The 24,721-nt window shown below is 41.9% G+C and overlaps 1 protein-coding gene across 7 annotated transcripts in view; it reads left to right on the top strand.

The window, feature by feature from the left end:
- The window catches only part of AMPH (amphiphysin), a 199,642-nt gene that overhangs the window by 109,582 nt on the left and 65,339 nt on the right, over positions 1 to 24,721 (top strand). For all 7 annotated transcript variants that reach the window (XM_090050096.1, XM_090050097.1, XM_090050099.1 and 4 more), the window contains 4 exons: positions 12,917 to 13,011; positions 19,953 to 20,048; positions 21,590 to 21,697; positions 23,290 to 23,375. In XM_090050096.1, coding sequence (XP_089906222.1) covers positions 12,917 to 13,011; positions 19,953 to 20,048; positions 21,590 to 21,697; positions 23,290 to 23,375 — 385 coding nt within the window. The remainder of the gene's footprint in view (positions 1 to 12,916; positions 13,012 to 19,952; positions 20,049 to 21,589; positions 21,698 to 23,289; positions 23,376 to 24,721) is intronic.

Here is a 24,721-nt window from a genome sequence, read left to right on the forward strand (position 1 = left end):
ACCATTACATGCAAAACAAAATATACTTTGCACTCCAAGAAAACCAGAGCAGAAGAGTACCAGGTGAAGATGCCATGCAGAGGACAGTGTTCTCATATCTGTAAAGTGAAATATTTTGGTAAATATGTTGAAATTATGCAAATATTATACATATTATTTAACAAAAACAATCACACCCTATTGCTTCCCTTTAAACTGGATTGTGTCCTGATTCTCTATGGTCATGCAAGAAAATCAAGGGTAGTCATTCTGTCTTCCCTTGTATGGTCATGTAGGTCTTCAGTGGATCTTGGTTAGCATGGGCATGGGGAAAAAAAGATCTGCTTAAATTAGCTGAGCATGAGGTGAATTTAGATCCATGAATATTCTTTGCTTATTCCTCCCCTGTCCCTCACCTCCATACCACAGGAAGCAGAGCTGATGCATATGAGGAGAGAATTTACATTGTCTTGTAAGAAGGCTGTAGAAAATGCCAATTTTTTTAAACCCCTATTTCAACAAGTAAGTACTAGTAAGTGCATTGTGTGAAACTCACTTTTTTGCAGCGGACCTGCACAAGTTCTTGTCCCCTAGATACATTCTTTCTAAAATCTATTAAAAGTGACTAAAGTGAGATTTGAAGTAACATGTAGGGTTGCTGCCCTCAGGGTTGAACTTTACCCCATATAAGTATCTAGGATAGTTATATATCAAGTATGAAGATAACTGTTAATAAATTGTTGGCTCTTATAGGTAGGGTCTGTTTGCATTTTGTGTTTTGTATAGTGCTGAGCCCATTGTTAGGATTTAAAAAATAAGAACAGCAGTACTAATAAACTATATTCTGTCTTTTAAGATATGGTCTTACACAGAGAGAACTTCCTTACTGTTAATGTGTTGCAGAGTCCAAGGAATAATTAATACGCTGAGTCACTTTCTAGCAGGAATTATGTTCTCCCCTCTACCCCACATCTCCCTGCTGACTGTATTTGTATATTGTCTAGCACAGCAGGACTTGGTTCATAACTAGAACTCTTAGGTGCAACAGAATTAAAAATAATAAATAATTAGTCATGTAGTCAGGTGATTGGATTGTCACAATGTAAGAAGCACCGTCACTAGTGTTGATGAGGAGTAGAATTTTGATATTCAGAACCCAAAATGCAGAAAAAGGGACTAAGATTCTTTTGCATAATTGTGGATACCTTTTGATGAGATGATTCATATCCTCATTAGACTTTATACAATTCTGTCCATTTTCAAAGATACAAAACAAGCAGTGAAGTATCAAGATTCTCAGGAAGTGGCCAAACTTGAACAGATAGTTAGCTCTAATTAAAATCATTTTCTCCCTTGTTTGGCAGGCAGATGACATGGCATGAACTCTAGTAATGGATTTAATTAGGATAACAGGAATTCTAGAAGTTTGAGGTAGACAAGCCCTAGCAGAGCATAGTCAAATGTACCATTTTTGCCACTTTTTAATACATTCATTTTAATATACAAGGAAGGTAAGTTTGTATTTAATATAGTACATATATCTAAGAGATGAGTGAGCCTTCTTAAGTCTTTTCCTTCTTGACTGTCTAGATGTACTTCTGCAGTGACTACTGGTGAGATTGAAGTGATGATGTTAAATAGATGTAGAGAATATTTCTAGATATCTGTTTAAACAATATTAATACTAATAGTGTGTGTGTAGAAAGGTGGGTAAAGGAATCAATAAAATTACCATAACACTGTCCTCTAGTTCTGCAATCTGATGACTGGGTCTTTTCTTCAGAAGCTAGAGAGTGACTACTGAATTTTTTCATATGCCACTAATCATTAAAGAACTCAGTCTCCCACGTTATATTTTTGGTTATGTGTGCATGAAGAAGTTTGCTTACACTCATGTGTGGGTGCCGGTAAAAAAAGGGATACGAGGCCAAATGAGGACTGACCAGCACTGAGCTGAGTTGGTACTATCATCAAGATCTTTTTGAATTCCAAATCTTGTCAGCCTTCCTCATTTTGGGTCATCTGCAAATGTCAGCCTGCATTTAAGTCTTTGATAAAAATATTAAAAAGAAAGTAGACCTAGAATGGACCTCTTTGGACATGGGCGGCTCTAGGATTTAGAAAAAGGTGGTGCAGACGGCGCAGTGCTTCATCACATATAACATGACACTATATTTCTCTTCAGTTAAAACTAAAGTAGAAACTTTACTGATATTCCAGAGGCCTAGAGCTGTACTACTGAGTTCAAGATCAAAGCAAAAACAAATGTAACTTTTTTGGAATGGTCATTGCTATATCATATATTATGTATAAATCATAACAAACTAGGCAAAAAGAAATCAAAATATGTAGACCTGTAGTCATTCAAATTAAATCTACCTCTCTTTCAGATTCATAAAGCAAAATCTAGTCATCTTGAGCATCTTGTCAATGCATTCAGTGCTTCACTGAACATTATTTCTACACCTGAGTTAATATGTCTAACTAGAGTTAAAAGTCTGCAGGAATGATATAGGAGCTACATTACCAGGAGCAGCTGAAAGTGTAATTGCAGAACAAAGAATACTTAATTAGTGGAACCATTAAAAAGAAGGGAGGATCATTAACACCTATAGACTGTAAAGTTTAGACCAGAGGTGAGCAAAATATGGCCTGCTGGGTGGATCTGGCCTGCCAGGTGATTTCATCCACAGGTACCTATCAATTCACTCTTATCAGGCCTGGCCCCAGGCTGCTCCTCCTGTGCTTGCATGGGGCCGAGTCCTGTTTATTCCTGTAGGATAATGCATGCTGCGCTCCTATCCCTGCCTGCGGGATGGCCCTGACCCTGGCCCCACAGGTGGGGCTGCGGGAAGTGGTAGAGGCAAGAAGAGTGGTGGCAGTGACAGGTGGGTGGAGGGAAAGGGGGAAGGATGGGGAGGAAGGCAGGTGGGCGGGCGGAAAGGTAGGCAAGTGGCAGGGGAAGGGGTGGCAGTGGTGGTGGGCAAGGGTAGGGGAAATGGTGGAGGTGGCAGCAGCAGTGGTGGTGGGCAGGCAGGTAGATGGGAAGTGGAAGTGGGCAGGAGTGAAGCAGCAGTTGGCTGGGAGCATGGGGCCTATTCTGGTGCCCTGGGATGGGGACCCATGGCAGGGTGGCAGGAGCATGGAGCCTGGGCTGGTGGGAGCTCAGGGTCCACCTGGCTCCATTGCACAGGGCTCGCATGCAGTTCCCAGGTTCTTCACCCAAGTTATGCATGTAGGGGGAGCCCTGAACAATGGAGCCGGGGGCCTGGCCTTGCTCACTGCTATGTGTAGATCATAGGGAATGGCATGGAGCTCTGTACTATAGAGCCAGGCCAGCTCTCCCTGCTGCCCCAGTCAAGCCCCATGATCTGTACCGCTGGCTTCATTGCACGGGACCCCCCCAGGCAGCATAGGGCTCAGGCATGTGGGCCCCACACAGTGAAGCCAGTAGCCTGGCCATATGCAGTACTGGGGCTTGTCAGGACCATGTGCTGCCAGTAGGCTCTGTCTGCTGTTGCTGCTGGTAGCAGGGGCTGTGTGCAGTGGGTGTGGTTTGTTTGTAGGTGGGGTGGGGCCACATCCCCCACCATACACATGCACCCACACCCTCCCATGCACACCCCACACTCCCCACATGCACCCTCCCCTCCACATACCACATAACCCATCCACACACCCACAGCCTCCCACAAACCCCATACCCACCCAGACACCGACATACCCCACAAACAGCCTCCAACAAATCCCATACCCACTCAGCCACATGCTCCCACAAACCCCACACTTACATCCAAACCCATATCCTCCCTCACACCCCATATACACACTCACAAAGATACATGCAAACCCCCCACAAACCCCATACCCACCCACACCCGTCACAATATACAAGAGTAAGACTTCATTTTGAGCTTTTATGCAGTCACCTCTATATACATGATGCAACCACACACAAATCAGGACAAAAATATTTTTCGAAATAAAATTAAAATGTTATTGTAGATGTTTGATCTTTATTACATAACTTGTTTTTTTTCTCTTTCCAAGATGGCAAACCCCCTTCCCAAAAGGAGTACTTCTAGAGGCAAGGGGAGGGACTTCTGTTGGCAAAGGTCAGGGGTTGGGGCATGTATTCTGGTCCCACGATGACGACCAGGTGGCAGAGCGCCTGTCAAGGGGCAGGGCTACCTTTGTGGTCCTCAACAGCTCACCAAAGCTCTTTCAGCAGTCCTCCAGCTGAAATAATCATTCACCCCTGGTTTAGAAGGAATCAGGTGGATTATAATGAGCCGTGAAGTTAAGTGACTCACTCAGCACTGCCTGAAATGAAATGCTGCTTTGACTGCCAAACACTTGGTTTTAAACTTTGGATAGAGATGGAATCAAAGGGGTGGGGAGGGTGTGACTTCACCACTACACCTCCCTGGATCTGCCCCTGCCTGAGGTATGTGAGACCTCCTGCTGCTACATACAAGATCCACTTGTTCCTAAACTTTGCTTATGGTTGTTCAACTAATTATATGTCCATCAAGTGGTCATTCTACCAAATACAGATTTCTCCAGCATATTTAAATGGATGTGATGTGGAACTGGGCCAGAGGCCTTGTTAAAGTTCAGGTGTATATTTATCCACTTAATTCTGATCTTCCACCAAACTAGTGAAAAAGAAAGATATCAAATTGAGTTGACATGATTTTGTTCACTAGCAGCCAAAATTGATTTGTTAAAACCAGCCCTTAATCCACCAAATATTTACAAATAAACTGTTTATAATTTTCTTTAGTAACTTCCCAGGTATTGAACTCAAGCAAATAGTCTTTAATTCCCTAAGTCCTCCCTTTTCTCCTTTTTAAAATTGGGTGCTATGTTAGCTCTTTCTGGTCTTCTGGAGCTTTACCTATCACCCATGACTTCAGCACTCTAGGATGAATTTTGTCAAGTTGTGCTGACTTAAATTTATTTATACTTGTCAAAGGCATTCTTAAGGTTTGGAGGAGATTGTAGGAAAGCTCACTTATAAAGTTACCTCTCTAATGGCAGATGTAGGTATTTGTATCACATATATATATATATCCAAACAGCATAAATTACTTAAAATTAGTAATTTAGTTTCTTAGAAGAGAGAAAAAAATGTTTTATAAGAGTCAATAATTAAGAAATAATTGCATAACTTGGGAAAACATTATATTAAATAATTTGCTTGTTTTTGAGAAACTTGCATGGGAGAGACCCACTCGATACTCTTGTAGTTAAATAGGAGGAGCCATGCCAGATTGTTGTACTCAAAAAAGGCAGGGCACTTCCCCTTCGGAACACAGTCAGTCCAAACCCAAATCTCAATGAATCAAGCGGAGCCCAAAGTTGTCTGCTTAGCAGCCTTGTTTCTCTGGATCATCTCCATGACTCCTTGTTGATCTTGGACTGCATGGCTACTTGGTTTCACTGGATTGGTACTATGCAGGCACCCACAATGGCCTCTGGAGTGAGAACATCTCAGCTTGGAAAGTCCTGTTGTAATGCCATTACTCCTAGAGTTAGAAGAAACAGATTCCTTCTGTTATTTGCCAGCTGCCTTCAGGTTTTCTCCTTTTTATATAGATCAGGGACATAAATTACACATAAACTGGTACAAGTGATTGGAAACTGGTTAAAATCTGTAACACAACAGAAGTTCAGTGTGTACAAACTGCTTTCAAAATGGCTGAAACCAGTTTAAGATGCACCTGGATGGATGTAGTATCAGATTTAACTGATTTAGGTTAAATTGGTTTATTAATCTTCCATCCCAGATCTCCTCCAGATTCAAATTAACTTACAGTCCCACAGCATCCCTGGATGCCTGAGACCTCCCCCGCAAGTGCCCCCCTCAAAGGGGGGGCAGGCTAACCGTGCCTAAGCTGTCTGTTGTAGCTGAGAAGGGAGGCACGCTCTAGCATCTCTCATGGCTTCTGGCCTGGGCCACTGCAGGCATGTAGCTCCATTTCTGAAATTTAAAGTGAATGTCTGTTCATTTGTTTATGGGTTCAGTCTACACATTTTAGACTAACCTGCAAAGATTGAATTGATTTAGCCTTGGGTTTTTTGACTGTACTAAGCCATATGGGTCCCTGATCTTGATAAGTGGCTCTGTGAAGCTTCCAGAGATAGTCACTTTTCTCAAAAAAAGTGTGAGTAGATCTTTTCAATATGAGGGTCTCAGGAGAATGATTCAGTCCTCAGTATTATTTAGCTTAGCTATTACAGTGCAATTCAATTTTTCCATTTTTGCTAGTTATTAAAATAAGTAATTGAATTACTAAGAGGAAATCAAACAATTTATTTTAAATGTGAACTGCTAAACCATTCATTATGGGTAAAAAATATATTACCGTTCATCAGAACTTAAATGGCATGTTGTATTTAATTTGTATGTCCTGACATGGATGGACTACAGTCCTGACAACTGTCTTTGATGGTAGTTAAGGGAAACAGAGGAAACAGTATGCAGTGTAAGTGTAGGAATGATACCAATTCTCTTAATGTTATTACTGAATAACACATAAGAAGTATCATGCACATGACAAGTTATTCAATGTGCATATGAATAAATGATTCCTGGATATGATGAACTCAAGCTAAAGTGTGATCACATGCACATGTGCACACACATGTGCACACACAGATGGGAAGCAACATTTTTTTAAATCTGCCATGAGAACATTTTACAGATGCATACACATAGAAAATCTCAATAATTATAAGATGGGAAATATAGTCAGGAAGCCAAATGGTGCAACTCCCATTGCCTTAAGTCAAGGTTGAATTTGGTCCATGAAATTTGCATGAATGTAGAAAAGATTACTAGGCATTGACAAATCATTTTTGTAATTTTGGTATGTTTTTGATGTAGGTCAAATTATTCAGACTGAGGTATGACTAAGTTCTAGAATATTTAAAGAGAAAAGCATATATGTCAGTAAAGATTATATAATACATAGACCCTTATTTTTTATACAGTGTCATATCTGTGATTGAGCTGAATGTAAACTGCAGAAAGATCAAGAGAAGAGCATTGTCAGGGTGCATACTGTAGGAACATATGTTGCAGGTTTAGTTGGCAGTATGCTCAAGGGCACAAGAGCAGAAGAATGATGTTTCAGAATGTTTCAAGTGCAGGTAAGAGGGGAGGAGAGCCTATGAAGCAGTACTATATCATTTCTTTTCTGAGAGCCTAAATTGATTAATTTGCCAGCAGTGTAAAAAAAGGATTTGAAACAGAGTACTACTTAAGAAAATACTTGAAAATCATCTCCATTTTGGTGCAGTCTGGTAGATGCTGAGACAGCTCCTCCCTCCCACTTCTCTCCAGAAATATTTTTATGGTGCATTGATACAATATCCTCAGTAGGGATCACTTAACAATATCCAGAGAAAGAGACGAATTTGAGCAGAGGAAAGAAGATCCCCCTTTAGTCTTTACATTCAATTTAGGCTAAATCATAGCATTAACTAATAGCTCTGCATAAGAGAGGTGCAGAGCTGTGCCAGCCCCAGGGAGCACAGTAATGGAAAGCTCAGCTACTGTGCCACTCCAAACTCAGTCTGTTCAACTGACCTTGTATGTGGGCAGGATGAGGTGTACTTCACACCCTTGCTTCACCTCCAGCTTGTCTTGACTCAGCAGCCCTGAGAAGATGTACTCGCAGAATCTAATCAATCAACAACCATTGATTTAATGGTCAAAGATTAGGCTGTCTGTGCAAGTATTCTCACTGTGCTTGACCTACACATAGGGGGCTCTACTTACACACTTTAGCTTTCCTCCCCTTTACTTTCCCCATCAGGAATTGGGTACAAGCTGTGCCTTATGCATGTGCATGTGTCTGCCTTTCCTTCTGTTATACACGGAGGATCATTCTTTGTAACAAGAAAAATACTTTGTGTCTAAATATGCCTGTCTTGTGTATTTTTAGAGAGTGGATGGGGAAAAGGGGCAGGTTCTGCATCATATGCAAAATTCCAACTGGTTCTCAGAATATTCCAGTGCTGGGGGCGGGGGGATTCTTTGTAGAGGAAATAAAAAATACTCTTGTTTTAATTTGGTCAAATAATAGTTAATTCAGAAAATTACAGCACAGATATTTCTAAGGCACAGCAGATGTGCTGCAGCAAGCAAAGATGCTAGCTGAATTTTTTTTAAAGTTATAAGTGTGTATTTATTTTTAAGCATTCTGTTCTGTTGCCATTTGAATTCAACTTATTTAATCAGCTTTACATAAAAATGTAAATGTGGTTGGTTATAATTTTTAAAATAAGAAAGTGCTAGTCCTGGCCTGATCCATAACATAAAGGGGCACAAAGGAAGGGGCAGTATTAGAATCCTACCAGTATTATATCCTATGAAAACAATGACCCTGGGTGTATCTACACATGCAATTAGTGAGATGCAATAAACTCTGCTGCAGTTTGCACTGGAGTCAGCTGTTCTCAGGAACACCATCTTCACAAGCACCTGAGACTGCAGCATTTAGAGCCAAGACACAGCATCCCTGGGCTGGCAGGGCACCCGGTGGGGACAGCCCTTCTCTCCAGGTTGGGAAGTGGAGAGGCTGGCTGGGAGAAAAGGGTGCTAAAGTGCAGGGGTGGGCAGCAGGCAGCCCCTGAACTTTAGCACCCTCATATCCCAGCCAGCCCGGTCACCATCTACATGAGCACTTCTGTGGAGTTAATTAATAGGCCTGTGCAAATAGGGAAGTATTCAAGTTGGATTCAGATTCAGCCAATTCATAGTTTCATGGTTAGTAGGGTCGGAAGGGACCTGAGCAGATCATCAACTCCGACCCCCTGCCATGGCAGGAAAGAGTACTGGGGTCAAACGACCCCAGCGAGGTGATTGTCAAACCTTGTCTTAAAGACCCCCAGGGTAGGAGCCAGCACCACTTCGCTTGAAAGTTGGTTCCAGATCCTAGCCGCCCTGACTGTGAAGTAGCGCCTCCTGATGTCTAATCTGAATTTACCCTCTGCCAGCTTGTGACCGTTATTTCTAGTCACTCCTTGTAGTGCTCGGGGGAACAGGGACTCCCCCAATGCCTGCTGACTAGTTTGTAACAGGCCACTAGATTCTCCCTCAGCCTTTCTTGTGGAGGCTGAACAGGTTCAGGTCCTGGAGCCTCTCCTCATAGGGCCTGCCCTGATGCCTCCTGATCATGCGAGTGGCCCTCCTCTGGAGGCTCTCCATGTTGTCCACATCCATCTTGAAGTGCGGTGCCCAGAACTGGACCACAGTACTCCAGCTGTGACCTGACCAGTGTTGCACAGAGGGGGAGTATCACTTCCTTGGACCTGCTTGAGATGCATCTGTGGATGCATGACAAGGTGCGGCTGGCCTTTCTGACTGCCTCCCCACACTGCCGGCCCATGTTCATTTTGGCATCAGTGATGACTCCAAAATCCTTTTCTGCCTCTGCACTGATGAGAAGGGGTTTTTACCCCCTTGTCCAAGTCACTGATAAAGATGTTGAACAGTGCGGGCCTGAGGACCGAACCCTGGGGGACCTCACTGCACACATCCCTCCAGGTCAAAAATGACCCATCCACCACCACTCTCTGGGTGTGGCCCTCCAGCCAGTTGGTGACCCATTCGACTGTGTAGGTGTGGACACCACAGTCCCCCAGTTTTTTAATGAGAATGGGGTGAGAGACAAATGTCAAAGGCCTTCCGAAAGTCCAGAAAGACTATGTCCACTGCTAGTCCTGCATCTAAGGATTTGGTAACCTGGTCATAGAAGGCCACTAGGTTGGTCTGACAGGACCTGCCTCTAATGAACCCGTGTTGGTTGCCCCTAAGCATAATCTCCCCTGCTGGCCCCTCGTGGACATGTGCCAGAATAATTCTCTCAAAAAGCTTGCTGAGGATCGAGGTAGGACTAACTGGCCTATATTCAGAGGACAATGATTCAATTTGGAGATTCCAATCACTGCCCCAAATTGATTCAGTCATATTGGCTTCAGATGATTCGGCGCTGATTCGGAGAGATTTGGTGATTTGGCCACAGACTATAATGGGGAATCACTGAAATACCTAGAACTTTGTCATTTTTTGGCAGATTTGGATGAAAACAGCAGGGATGGTTGCCCCTTCTGAGGCCATGAAGCCATGTTTCAAGGAGATAGGTGCAGGGGTTTCTGGGAAACTGCACCTCAAGCTTCTGAAAGCAAAACTTGTGACGTGTGACTTTGTGTGTGTGTTAAAGGTACAGTGGGATGAAAACAGCAGGGATGGTAGCCTGTAATAGGGGGCCTTCCCAGTGCTGGTTAGATCTGTCCACCCACCTGTTTTTGGGCTAGCTACCCGCCCCTCTTTTGCTTAGGCAGAAACAGCTCACAAAAGGCACAGAAAGCCTGCAGACAGAAGCTTATATGCTGTTTTTACATCCCTCCCCCAGAACACTTTGATTGGAGCACTTAGGAACAGATTAAAGTCACTACAGATGTCAGTCTTTCCCCCCAGGTCCCTTTCCTCTTCTCAGTTTCTGTTCCCCTGCAAGACTGCCTTCCGAATTGCCGAATCTCTGAATCTTTTTCCAAATTTTTTCCGAATCTATTTGGAGATTCATAGATTCATAGATTCATAGATGCTAGGGTCGGAAGGGACCTCAATAGATCATCGAGTCCGACCCCCTGCATAAGCAGGAAAGAGTGCCGGGCCTACATTACCCCAGCTAGATACACATCCAACCTTCTCTTGAATACCCCCAGGGTAGGGGAGAGCACCACCTCCCTTGGGAGCCCGTTCCAGACCTTGGCCACTCGAACTGTGAAGAAGTTCCTCCTAATATCTAATCTAAATCTGCTGTCCTCCAGCTTGTGGCCATTCTAAATCTGCTCTCCTCCAGCTTGTGGCCATAATTTTTTTTGTCTCCCAATTCGATTCGGATTCAGTGATTTGGCCTCTGAATCAGGCCAAAACTTATCTGAATCAACTTGGCGACCAAAGCTTCATGCACCCCTATTAATCTATTGCTCCTTAAAACCAGGAGCAATAGATTAATGTAGGTAGCATAATGCACTCATGTAGCTAGTAATGCTTTACTGCAGAGATAATTAGTTGCTCCAGGGCTGCCTGCTCCTCCATCTCCACATGCAGTGGAGTCCCCATCCTGAAGCACCCTGTACCCAGCCAGCTGCTCCGTGCCTGGCTGAGGCACAGTGTGCCTCAAGATGGTGGATCAGGCAGCCTTGGGCTGGCTGCTCTCTGTTTTTGCAGGCTTCGCTTCAGAGCCCCTGTGCTGAGGAACATGCAGCCTGCACTCAGAGGCACACTACACCTCAGCCAGCCACAGAGCAGGTGGCTAGGGTGCAGTGTGCCTCAGCATGGGGGCTCTGCAGTGAAGGCCCCACACTAAAGTATGCAGAGGCAGGGGAGCAGCAGCTCAAGGCTGCCTGCTCCCCATACTCTGCATTTGTCCTGGCACTTGTTAATTTGGCATGAGTTGTGCCATTGCTTTTCCAGGTTTTTTTTTTTTTTTGCTTTTGGGAAATCCCAGTAGCAAATTGGCACTACAAATGAGCAGCACCGCTCACTGCTTAATGTGTAACTTGTGTAGTTTATGGTGCTGCAAAGAGGTTTGCAGTGCCACAAACCACACATGCCTGCATGTCTGGATCCAGCCATTGACTTCACTGAGATCAAGGGTTCACCATAGGATTAAATGGTGTCAATTTTGCTGAATTTATTGGAATAAGTTACTCCTTGCTTACATGGGTGCTTACCTCAGACTTTATAATATATTATAGAACGATACTAAAAATGTTCCTCTGTTACCAGCAGCGAATACTGCTTTAGAGAAAGGTTTTAACCTTCTCAGTGTTTATTTGACTCAGTATACTGCAAACATTAGTCTGTCATAATAGGACCTTCTGGGTCTGGGCAGAATCTAGCCCTAGTTCCTAGCTCAGAATCCTGCTTAAGTCTTTTCCTAGGGTTTTTTATACCTTGAAACCAGTGCCACAGATTTCCCATGCCCCTTAGCCATCATTTTGTAGAAACTATAGGTTTCTAGTCCAGCACATTTGGAAACAATGTATCAAAAAAGCGAGGAACATGGACTTGGAATAGTAATTGCTTAAACATAATCACTTCTCTCTTAAATATGTTTGAAAGTCCTAGATCTTTGAAAACAACAGTGATTGTGGCATGTGGAAGTCCTTAGCCCCCTCTTAAATAGCATCTCTCCTCAGTGCAGAAGCAGCTTGTAGAGGGTGCACGTGCACACCCTAAGCGTGGCGGTACACCCCCTACAAAATGGCACAGCATCTGCAGGCAGTCTGCGATCACTGCTGACCACCACTGATGCTGCTGGCGGTGTCGGCAGGTGGTTGCTGACCCCTGGTTGGTGCTTGCTAACCCCCCCTCCCCCCCCCCACACACTGCTGACAGCGGTGTCTGCAGGAGCTCCTGCTTACTGCCACCGTGCTCCCACCACCGCCATGCCCCCCCAGCCTCCAGAGGCGTGCATCATTCATGCCTCAGGGTACTCCTGGGATTCTTAAGCCTTGTTCTTCTTCCATGATTATGTTTTTAGCATCCACATAGTAAACTTCTTCCACAAAGGGATTCAAAATTCTTAACTCAAAATTATTGTTTTGATGACTTCTCTGTAGCAGTCCTTTAGCAAGGTACTGCATGCCTTTCATGTGGATTGTCACTGTCTAGAATGTAATGGTACAAACTTTGTATCAACGTTTGATATACAGACATAATCCATCCCAGCACAGTCATTAAGGAATAATCTAACCAGACAGGAAATATTTTGTTAATCTCAGGTGATTAGTAATTGTCCTGAAATAAGGTTTTTTATCCATATTTTTAATAGACAAGAGGTAATCATATTGGAAGAAAGTGGAATGAAATAAAGATGTGTCTCACTGTTTCTTATTTTCTATGCAATTGTAGGCATGCAAGAGGCCTCTAAGAAACTTACTGAGTCCCTTCATGAAGTATACGAGCCAGAGTGGTATGGCCGGGAAGATGTGAAAATGATTGGAGAGGTAAGAATATGGAAAGAAAGGAAACTTCAGGGTACAAGGCATCTTATATGCACATTTTCATGTTTATATGCATTTTGTTTCTTCAGTCAAATTTTCTGTATCACTAGATACGGTAATCCATTAGGCTAGGGACAGAAGTTACACATAAACTGGTATAAGTGATAGAAAAGTGGTTCAAATCTGGAACACAACAGAAGTTCAATGCACGTAAACCACTTTGAAAATGACTGAAATTGGTTTAAGATTCAACCTTGGGCTTTTTGACTGTCTATACTTTGCCATAGTGTTTTATTATAATGGTAGGGCTAGTAATAATAGAAAGAATATGTGAAGGCATACAAATTCTTCTTTAACTAGAGACGAATCTTTTGCACATTGATGGAAGTCTGGAATAACTTCACAGTCTTCAGTGGAGTGGAACATGATCTTTTATATTTCGGCTTTGTCTTGAAGGGTGGTTTTTATTCTGTTTCAGTCTTTAGAGTGTAATAAATAGTAGGGACCAAATTTAGATCTAGTGTATATAAGATAAAATCCTATGGATGTCTGTGGGCAGATTTATTACTGATGACAACAGGGTGTAACTTTTTACTGATGCAGCTTGTACTTATCTGGCATTCAATGTGGGAGGAATTGCAGGAAAATAAAAGGAGACTAAGATATAGCACCCTAATCAGATGTCCTTGTTGATTGCTTTTCCTGCAGTTCTCTTTCCCTCCCTCCTCTCTGCTAATGGTAACTTACATGTGCTGAATGCCAAATCAGTGCAACTGACTACTTTACCACTTATGCCCACTAGATGTGTTGTTTGGGCTTATATCCCAATGGAGCAACTCCTCTTACATTAGATTTAGATTAATATAAATGAGAATGGCCAAAATCTGAGAACAAAATTAGGTCTTTGCTCTCTATTCCACATTTGGAAAATCTTACATGTTACCACTTTTATGAATATTGTTTCAAGCAGAGTAATACATGAAAGTTTGTGCCATTTAGCCATTTTCATTGTAATCAGATGTCATGTCATACATTTATGAATAGCTGAAAGTGTAGTTCACAAGAATGAGAAGTTCACCATATTTACTCATATATAAGATGACCCACCATAATTAGGTTCTTTATATAGAAAATATATAAATTTGTTAAAAATGTCCAGATATAGAATCTAATTATTGGAGGCTTGTCTTGAATTTGTTCCCTTCTCACTTCTAGAGCAGGGCAACTGTATCTGAGGGTTAGGTGGTCCCCATGCCCTCTGCCCTCCCAACTTCTTCCCCCTGCAGCCCCTTCTTGGTCTCCCCCTCCCTCCCTTACTGACAGACTGTGCTTTCACTGAGGACATGGAAGTGAGGGGCAAATTTGAAAACACTGAGTTTGAAAAACATGCCTGTAGTAATTTGCATATAGGCTTAATTCATCCAAAATTGATTTGTTTTTACCTTTTGTTGAAACTGCTGCAGATTTTAGCACAGGTATTCCACAAACACACTTTTAAGGAGAACTTTTCTATCTACTTATGCATAGTACAAACTTTTTTTTTGCAAAAAAAAAATTATAATACAATATATATATGTGTGTGTGTGTGTGTGTGTGTGTAATGTCAAGTGATGACTGTGGTTCACTTGGCCAACCAAAGGATACTTTGACAATTAAACTATTTTAGTCCCATTGCACAGTTCACACCTGCACATCCATGTGCCCCTCACCATCCCAGTGCTTTCACTCATTGTTCTCTCCAGAGGAATTGCCTCTGAAAAGTCTATGCCAGTCCCCTCTGTACCGTAAGAGGTCTGCCATTTATTTTCTGTTGTCCTACTTTGCCTTTCTGTTGTACCAGTACATTTCACTCAGCCCCATTTTAATACACTCCTTGACTGAATTCCAAATGTCTGTTTATGAGCAGGTTCCTGGCCTTCCACAGGGAATACCTGAAGCAGGAGATGAACTGGTTAGAGCGAGCTGTTGGGGCCCCTTATCGTTTGGTCAAGTGCCCGTAGAGGATCACTTCTCTAGTCAGCTTTCTGAAATCTGTCACCATCAGGAGTGCACAGACTTCCTTCCACACCTATTTGGCATATAGGAAGTCCCAGAAGAGGTGGTTGATTGTTTCTGCCAGCCAGTGGCAGGTCTGTCTCAGGCAGTGCGATGGACCTCTCTGCCCTACACTCTTTTACCATGTCCATATGGGGAGTGCCCTATGGGATGCCTGCCAATTTAGGTCTCTATGCTCTTTCTGCAGGTCCTTGTGGAAGATTTGCTCCCACATGGCCTGGTAGCTGTAACCAGGTAGAAAATCTGCAGGTGATATGGTATCTCTTGCCCTTACCACCTCTGTTATCTTGCAGTGATTCAACAGGGTCACCAGGGTAGCATTGTGTGGTTTGTATTCCTTCCAGAAGCTTTTCAGGAACTCATAGAACCATGGGGACACCATGGTCCGTGGGCTCCCATTGGTTGTATTGTACACCTGTTACTGTCACAGCAACTGCCCTGAAAAATACTTGACAGAGCTGGCTGTTTTGGATTACATCCGTGTTGCCAGTCTGCAAACCTGGCTCATGTATTTGGTTCAAAGGAAGAAAAGGACATCTGGCATTCCTCTGCCTCTAGTACAGTACTTCATACAGCTTGGTCCTTACCACTTTCTCCCATGTGGAGTTCCAAAAAAACCCACACATGGCTTTTTGGATTCTGTGAATGACTTCTTCTGAGCGGGCAAAGACTAGGGTATGTAGAAATATTGGCAGTAGCACTACCTTCATCAGTGCCATGCACCTCCCATTGACAGGCAGCACAATTGCCATATCCCCAGTTTCTGTCTGACCTTGGCTTCCATCTTTTTGCAAGCCCTCTGCCCCATCAGCTCTGGGTCAAACTCCATCCTGAGGATTTTTACCCCCTTGAGGGGGATGAAAACCCCCAGGTGTGACACATCTCTGATCTTACCCAGGACTAGACAGGTGCTTTTGCTCACGTTGAGCTTGGCCCGTGCTGTTGCTCCATATACCTGGGTGTGTTGAAGTCTTCTTTCCACTGACCCCTTGTCCCTGCATATGATGTTCAACTATGCATGATATCAGTCCAAATCCAAAAGGCTCATGATTTATCATATAGTTCATTGGACTGGGCCCCAGCAGAGTCAACAGTGTATCAATCAACTGCTCACTCCGTATGTGTACTCCATATACTTCCCCACAAAGGATCCATGTCCTAATTAGCCCCCTTGCCACCCCCCCACACTGGAACAAGGTGTTCTGTCACAAATCCTGGGCTCCTTCAAAAATTTATAAGGAGATGAGGTGCAGGACAACCTTGTCTAGGTCCACCTCACGGATGGTGGGGCCACACTAATCATACGCAACAGGCTGAGAGAGAAGGCAACAGAGGGATTCTGGGTGAACTATTTGGTGGGGGCATTTGCTGATGTTTGCCAGACATTTAAGGCTGATGAAGAAACAGGAATCATTGGAAATGGGAAAGAAAAGAACAGTTCAGCTATGGGAGTGAAGAAGTTGAAAATATGTTCATTGTAGTGGCTCACTGTGACTTGGAAAAGAGTCAGTACTGAGGGGGGACTGAGTGCAGTAGGTATTACATGAATCTTATTCAGATGGGCTGCAGTAATCTATTCTTGTTTTAGGGTTCCCATCAGCATCTGGGCCTCTTGTGGGCTAAGATCAAGTAGGTAGATTTATATGGCATTGTGTAGTGGAGGTGTATCCCCATCTGATGCACTGGGGACAGCACACCCTACGAGAGTTTTGTAATTAGCTTCCCACTGGCCAGCTTCCAGTGGGAGGATCTTGGTTACATGCCTACTTTATGGAAACAGGGGACTCCTCCCTAGCTTCCTCCTGTGGCCTTTGGTTAAGGGCAGGTGAGGCTTGGACAAATCCAAGCCCTAAGCCTCTGGGTTTGGGCCTGGATGTAGGATGCCTGCCAATGGATTTGGGGGTATCTGAAGCCCTAGTCTGAAAATTCTGGGGTGGAAGATACTTACCAGTTGTAGCACCACATATAGTGTTTGAACCATTGTGTGTTGCTTAATTGAGAGGATTCAGAATTGATTTGATCTGGAATATGAAAAATTTGCCCCCCCCCAATTTAAAAAATCTCAGCTTCTTGTGGTCTAAGGTCAAGTGGAGGCATCTGAATCCCAAGACCTCCAGGCTTTAACCTGCACATAAGATGCTTGCCAATGGATTAGGGAGTATCTGAAGTCACCGGGGTGAGAGCCTGGGACAGAGGATGCGCATTGGTTGTAGTGCCATACGTGGTGTTTAGATAATTAAGTTCTTCCTGCTCAATCCATATCGTTTTTGGAACGATTGCATTGTGCTCAATTTATATGATTTAGAACTGATTTGGCCAATTTGACCTGGAACACAAAATGTATTAATAAAAAAATTTTCAGTCTTTTTGCCAAGATCAAACATTTTGTCACCAAGGAGACAGTTTCAGGGCTGGCTCTGGTATTCCTGGTGCTGCCTTGTTATTGCAGTACCTCCAAACCCAGTGCCAGTTCCATGTGGCAGGAACACCCTCCTGTTTTTCTTTTAAGAGTAAAAAAAACAAACCCCAGGTTTCCATCAGCATGTTTGTCCAATGGAGCCAATGTGTTTTATAGTCATGTTCAGTGTTGGTAGAATTTAATTAGCTTCATAGTTGGTTTCCATTACTAAGCACATGCTGCTTTTGACAGCAGTTCAATGATAGATGATGTATTTAATGAGTTTTCCTTCTATGTGAATGTAAGATAAAGGGCTTTTAAAACCTCGTCTTGTATTCGAGTAAATATGGTACCTATTCAGATAGATAGGTGATTATTGCTTAATTATTCCATCTTGCATAACATTGATCTTTAATAGAAGCGATGATGGTTAGAAATACTATTGAACAATGTTTTTCAGTTCTTTTAGCTTTTAAAAAACCTCCAAGCTTTTAATTTGGCTATAATTTCTCTGCAAATTATTTTCAGATGAAAATGTGCTGCAATGTCAGTTACTTGCCATGATCTACTTTGTTGCTCTCTCCCCCACTGTGATTAAATATCATGTTAATAAATAATAGTTTTTAAAGTGTGATTAATGGATTGTAATAATTCAGTAGAGGCTACAATTAGGTTAGGAAATAAATACTGGCATAGCCTATTTACAATGAGTCTTACTATGGCATGTAATTAACATACAGTGGGTTCATCTACACATGCACTTTATTGTGGAGTTGACTAATTAGCTCCACAGTAAAGTGTCAGTATCTACACATGCACCTACAATAGGGGGCAGTAAATTAATTAACTCTGCTGTAGGATAGTACTGTCTGGGAGAAGTACTATCCTACAATGGAGAAGTTATGTGTACAGAAACACACTTGCAGACAGTGACTGGGGCTGGCTGAGGCACGAGGGTACTGCAGTGTGGGGACTGCCTGTCAGCTAGCCCAACACTGAAGCACCCTCATGCTCCAGCCAGCCCCTCTGCAGTATGTTGAGTTGGGGCAGAGCAGCCTGACCACCAAGCCCTTTGCTCGCCGGGGCTGTGCTGCCCCAGCTCTATGTGCTGCAGTCCCAGGAGCATGTGTAAATGCTGCACCCAGGTGCAAGAAACTCTGGTGTGAACTGTGCCAGAGTTTATTGCTACATGCTAATTGCATGTGTAGATTTGCACATGAGTACAGTATGGCTAGAAAAAGTCTCCAGGAATGCTGCTTTCGCAAGGTATCAGTAGTCTGATAGGACAATACTCCTTAGCCTTTTTCATATTGGAAAGCCCCTGAATTCTCCCTCCTATCTGACTAAGTTCTAGCTGGGAACGCCTTCTCTTTTGATAGGCGATTATGAATTTCTGATGTTTATGAATTTCTGACATTTGTTTGTGATCTGCCAGATTGAAAACCCAGGTCCTGCAGGTGTTTAAAAAGGCAGTCTGCTCTTGTGCCAGCACTGTACATCTGGCACGGGATTCCACTTCTCTCTCTATAGCAGTGGCGGACAACCTTTTTGACACTTGTGCCACAAATTAACCCCAGACCCTTGCCCAATGAGCTGCTCTGCTTTTTTGCCTCCTGCCCTGTGCAGCAGGCATGGCCTGCTGCTCTGCTTTCCACCTCCTTTCCTATCTGCTGCTATGCTGCCTGCTCCTCTTTCTGGCCCTGCACAGAGACTGCCCATGCCACTTGTGGCACATCTGACACAGGTTGGGCCACCCCTGCTCTACAGTATTCCCAGAGAGCTGAGCTGCATTAAAGTGGGCAGGAGAACTCAATTGTTTGTATTCCTCCAAGACTGAATATAGGAGCGGGCTATTCTTTAGCCACTATAAATAACTAATGACCTATTTATCAGTTGATGGAGTAATGGTTCAAATCCCAAATCCAAGTAATGTAATAGATCCATTAATTTCTGTGAGGTGTGCTTGGCTCTTAACCCTCAAATACTCTGGTTTTGGTAAGATTTGAGAAGCTAATGTGGGGAGTGGCTTTTTCTGGGGTGGAAAGATGACCCCCCCGTAAATTTAAATGTATTTAAAAATATAGGCCCACACAATTAAAACTACAGATCTCTCTGACTTTTGTTTAATTTTTTTTAGTTGTATTTTGCTGCTTATTAAAGGAAGGTTCATTATGCATCCATGAGCTTGTATAGGAACTAAAATACCTTGATGACCAGCCTGCTTGAACTAGTAATCCTTGGTTCCATTATTTCCAAAGCTGCTCCTATTGTTATTTTGAAGACTTCAAAATTGGTGCATTGATTACCTGACTAAAATCTATTTTACTGTAAATTGAAACTTGCACTGGAATGTGCATTCTTTATAAAAAAAAAAAAGATTTTAGAAAGATTACAGTTTGTCATATACATTAGTATTTCCCCTAAGTTTTGAGAGGAATTAAATTAAAGCAATTTTCAGTTGTATTTCTCTGTATCTCATTTTTCTTTACAGAAATGTGATGAACTCTGGGAAGACTTTCATCAAAAGTTGGTGGATGGGTCATTGCTGACTCTGGATACATACCTGGGACAGTTTCCCGATATAAAAGTACAGTAATGCTTTACTACGGAGGGAAGATTTTAAAGCTTACCAATTACTTTTGTGTCATAAAAAGAAGCAATATGAAATAAAGGGTATATAGGAAGGCACCTATCAGGTGGCATATGAAACATCCTATTTTATAAGCAGGACCCATTCACAGACTGAACTGTTTTATTGAATGAACAAAACAAAGTATTTTGCCTTAGGAAGTCAAGGTAAATTACCCTTTTTATTACAAACTTTTTAAAAAGGTTTTGCTTGCTTCTATAGCTATGAGTATTATAACTTCAGTGATGCTGGATCAAGCCCTTGAGCCATCAAGGAATTATAGAATAACTATTGTGATAAGAAGAGCTTTTCCATGCTCTTGTGGATGTTTAGAAGTGACTGATTTTCTATCTCTGATTTGAAGCCATACATGGTTTTTGTGGTTTCATCAGTCTCAGTGTCCATCCATTAGACTGTTTTAACCATATCTCCTCTGTAAGGATTTCATAATCACATGCTTCTAGCTCCTCTCAAGTTTCTGTAATATACATGCTACCCCTAATACAGCAAAAATACTTAAGCCTGAATCTTAAAATGTAAAGTCAATGAAACTACTTGCGTTCTTAAAATTAATCAGATGTCTAAGTGCATAGTAACACTGTATTTGGCTAAAAAAGGAAAAATGCTATGAAATGGGAGGGCCAATAATGAATACACGTGAGGTATTTTAATGGTTTTTCTTTGGATATAGCTATATTTCTATGTCCCATGTGTCTTTGGGATATGGCTATAACTCCCTTACAACAGAATTATCTATAATCCTTTCCAGTTTACAGAAGAAGCTAGTCTATACCAAGAGAGCTCAGAGTTATGGATGCTCAAAGGTGGCCTAAAGCCCTGACTTTACTCCGAGAGATGCCAGGTTTTCATTAGCTACAGCCTAGGATTTAGGCTGTAGCTAATGCACAGGAAAATGAAAGGAAATTTTATGTGCAGTATGCATCATTAGAAAATCAGGAGCTTTCAAAGACCCACTTTTATTGTTATGTTAAATATTGAAAAATAACTATAATAGGTTAATTGGAAATCCCTTTGTATGATGGCAGTATTGAATGGATCGTTCTGTAACAAAGGAATTTGTGTTTAGAAATTTTTTAGGAATGTGAAAAATAATATAATTATTCATTAAATATATATATACCACATAATATAAAAGGAAAGACAATTAGTATCAACATTATAGATTAAAGAGTCAATTTGCGTTGCTGGAGATTTCTAGCAATACAGATCAAAATATATATAATGAAACTGATATCTAAGGTCCCAATGGTTAGGCTAGATATACACAAAACCTTTGTCAAGTACTTAATTCTCAATAAATAGGCTCCTTATTATCTCTTTCCCCAAACTCATTTTCACCATACAAGATTATAGCAAATAAAGTTTTGATTGTAAAAGAAGAGTTGTTAGAAAGATTCATAGACAAATCAAAGCAAAACTTACATCAAGGTTGCACCTATGATAACAGCTCTGAATTTTATTTTTGTAACTCTCTCCAGACTCGCATTGCAAAGCGAAGCAGAAAGCTAGTTGACTATGACAGTGCAAGACATCACTTAGAAGCCTTGCAGAGCTCAAAGAAAAAAGATGAAAGCAGAATTACTAAGGTAATACGTTACTTCAAAGTGATACTGGCAGAAGTCAGCTTGAGTTTGGGTAAAATTCACTTTTGTGCAAAGCTTTTATTCAAGGTCTATTCCAATGATCCCCAAAGGGTGTGCCACAACACACTAGTGTGCCATGAGAGCAATGGAAGTGTGCCACAAGATCCCCCTGTGTGAGGAGGTAAATGCTCTCCTCCCTTGTCTGGCACCCTATCCTGCACCTGTCCCAGCTACTCCAGCAGCACGTATGGCTGCTGGTGCCTTCCCCTACCAGTCCCTAGTCAACACCTATGTTGCCCCAGCCTCCCCCCTTCCCTTCCCCCTGGGGTCCCAGCAACACACTCCGCTGCAAGTGGGCAGGCAGTCAGACATTCAGACAGAGCCATGCTTTGCAGCCCAGCTCGTCCCCTCCGCTTCTCCCACCCTGTAGGTATATTTATAGTTATAAATATTAATTTATATATTGATACCTATAAGTATAACTTTTCAGATATAATATTTATATGTAATATGCTTCTCTGGGACTGCCACTGCTGCCTTCCCCCACTCCTTCCCAGGCAGCCCACGTGCTGCCTCTGCCGCAGTCACCCATAGAGTCCCAGCAGCACACTCTGCTGCAAGCATGCAGGCAGACATACAGATGGAGCCTGTATGTATGCGTGTGTGTGTTTACATACATACATACACACACACACACACACACACACACACACACACATATAATAGGTCATTAATATAATTCATTACTGTAATATATGTGAAAGTGGAGAGTGAAATGTGTAATATAATAATATTGTAAGATTTATATTACAATATACTGAAATATTAATTTATACATGTATAAACATAAATATAATTTTCATATGTAAGGGTGAAATATGTAAGAGTGAAATATGTCACCAATTTTAATCCAGAACAAGAAGTATCCCAGGTATCAAAAGTTTGGGAAACACTCATCTGTTCTATACCATTTATCTGTCGCAGAGTGTAAACTATACAGCTATAAGTTAATGACATTACCAAGTGGGTTTTCTATATACTTGTTTTCAGTTTTGTTACAAATTTGACACTCAATCTGTATTCGTCAGAAGATTTAATTTGGTCTTGAACCTTTGAAGCAGGCTCCAAAGTTTTAACTTTTTTCATTAAATCTATGGGGAGCTCATGACTTTTCACATTTGGCAGAAGGCAGGGCTGAGTTTGCACCTTACGAATGAACTAAAGTTTTAGTTATAAATGTATAAAATTTAATTTTAGTTATAACCTAGTTATAGAGGGGATGGAGAAGAGCTAAATTTTCATTATTCTGTGAGGCGTGAATCTACCCTGCCTTCTGCCTGACTTCAGACTAACATGGCTAACTATCTCTTTTTTCACATTTTGAAATAACAACTGGAATTTTACTTCCAGTCTGGGGCATTTACTTCACTGGAACCAGAAATACTCAGGTATACTATTTGCTAGATCCCTTGCAAACTGAAACAACTGCATTTGCACGGTAGTCTGAAGAACTTTTGTTAATAAAAATAAGATTGTCCCTGTTTCATTGTATTTTGGCATGACTATAAAAGTCCACCTGTGTTGTTGTGATGTAGGCAGAGGAAGAGTTTCAAAAAGCACAGAAAGTGTTTGAAGATTTTAACTCTGATTTACAAGAGGAGCTGCCATCTTTATGGTCCAGGTAAGCCAAAGGATGTGTGCATCTAGCTTATAGAATTTGTAAAGTCTATTAAGAGAATGAGGCACCAAACACCTACTGGCTGAGAGGTGCTCGAGGTTCATGCCCTGCACCTTCCCTGCAATGGCTCTGGCTTTGGTGTTGCTCTGACAGCTTGGAGGACAAAGAAGAGGCAGCAGCATGAGGTGCACAAGCAGCAGCTGGTGGTATGCTGTTGGTGAGAGAGAGGTCACTTCCTTATTTTGCTGCTAAAAGCTAGTGTCTAAGTGGCCACTCAGCATGTTGGCAACAAGAAAAAGAGGTGATGTCTCTCCTGGCAGCAGTGAGCCTCAGTCCACTGCCCCATACCATGTGCTGCTGTTGTCCAGGGTACAGTGCTGGCCGGTTACACCTCTGCTTATGATACTGTAGTTATTACGGTATGTGAGAACCTTTCAATCTTTATCCTCATGAATTCCCTTTGAGGTTCAGAAGTAATATTATCTCCATTTTGTGAGTTGCTTGTGGTCACAGAGAAATCTCTGGCAGAACATAGAACTGAAAATTCTCAACCTCTTGTAGCTAGCCCCGTTGCCCAAAGATTCGCTGAAAGCTGTCCTACCCTTTCTAAAAAAAAAATCCAAACTGTTTTTTATGCCAACCTTTAGTCCTATACCACTCCCCATCAGTGTAAAAATGGCCAAAATTTTAATAGTTAATATGAAGTACAAAGTAACCATGTATCTCTGAAAATTGAGAATTAGTCTCTCTACTTGCCAGATTGATTAAAAAAATGTATTATCCTGTCTTTTATGAACTAGAGTAAAGTTGACCTGTTATGATGCATTAATTTGTTCATAAGAAAAGACTTTCACAAGTTTATAATAAATGTATGACAATTCTTTTCTGCAAACCTCCTGTAAAGTAAAATATCAACAAAAGTGTAAGTAATGAATAATAATATTTACCTATAACTACTTCCACCTATACTCTTTTTATGTTAGTATTTTGTGTAGTTAGAGTCCCACATTGGATGTAGGGTATATATGTTTTATATGATCCAAGATCATATGCTTTGAAGATGAGCAATCACAAATAAAAATGTTTGGAAGCCTTCCAGTATAAGAGATCTTGTTTTCATTCAGATGGCATTGTTTCTTGTGTTGCAAGTTAGTTAAAAAAGAACCAGAAAAGAGTGTATGGTTGTGACTTGTAACGAACAAAAATGGTAGAAATAGAGAATATAGAGAGAGACTTGTCTCATCTGAGTGCTACATTCTTTGATGCTGCATTCTTTCAAGTGACACTTGAAAAAAAAGGTGTTTTGGTTCATCAGAGCTGCCTTTTGTTTCCTATTGCTCTCTAAATGA

The sequence above is a fragment of the Crocodylus siamensis genome, chromosome 5 (genome assembly GCF_052110815.1).
Source record: "Crocodylus siamensis isolate JL-2025a chromosome 5, ASM5211081v1, whole genome shotgun sequence".
NCBI lineage: Eukaryota > Metazoa > Chordata > Crocodylia > Crocodylidae > Crocodylus > Crocodylus siamensis.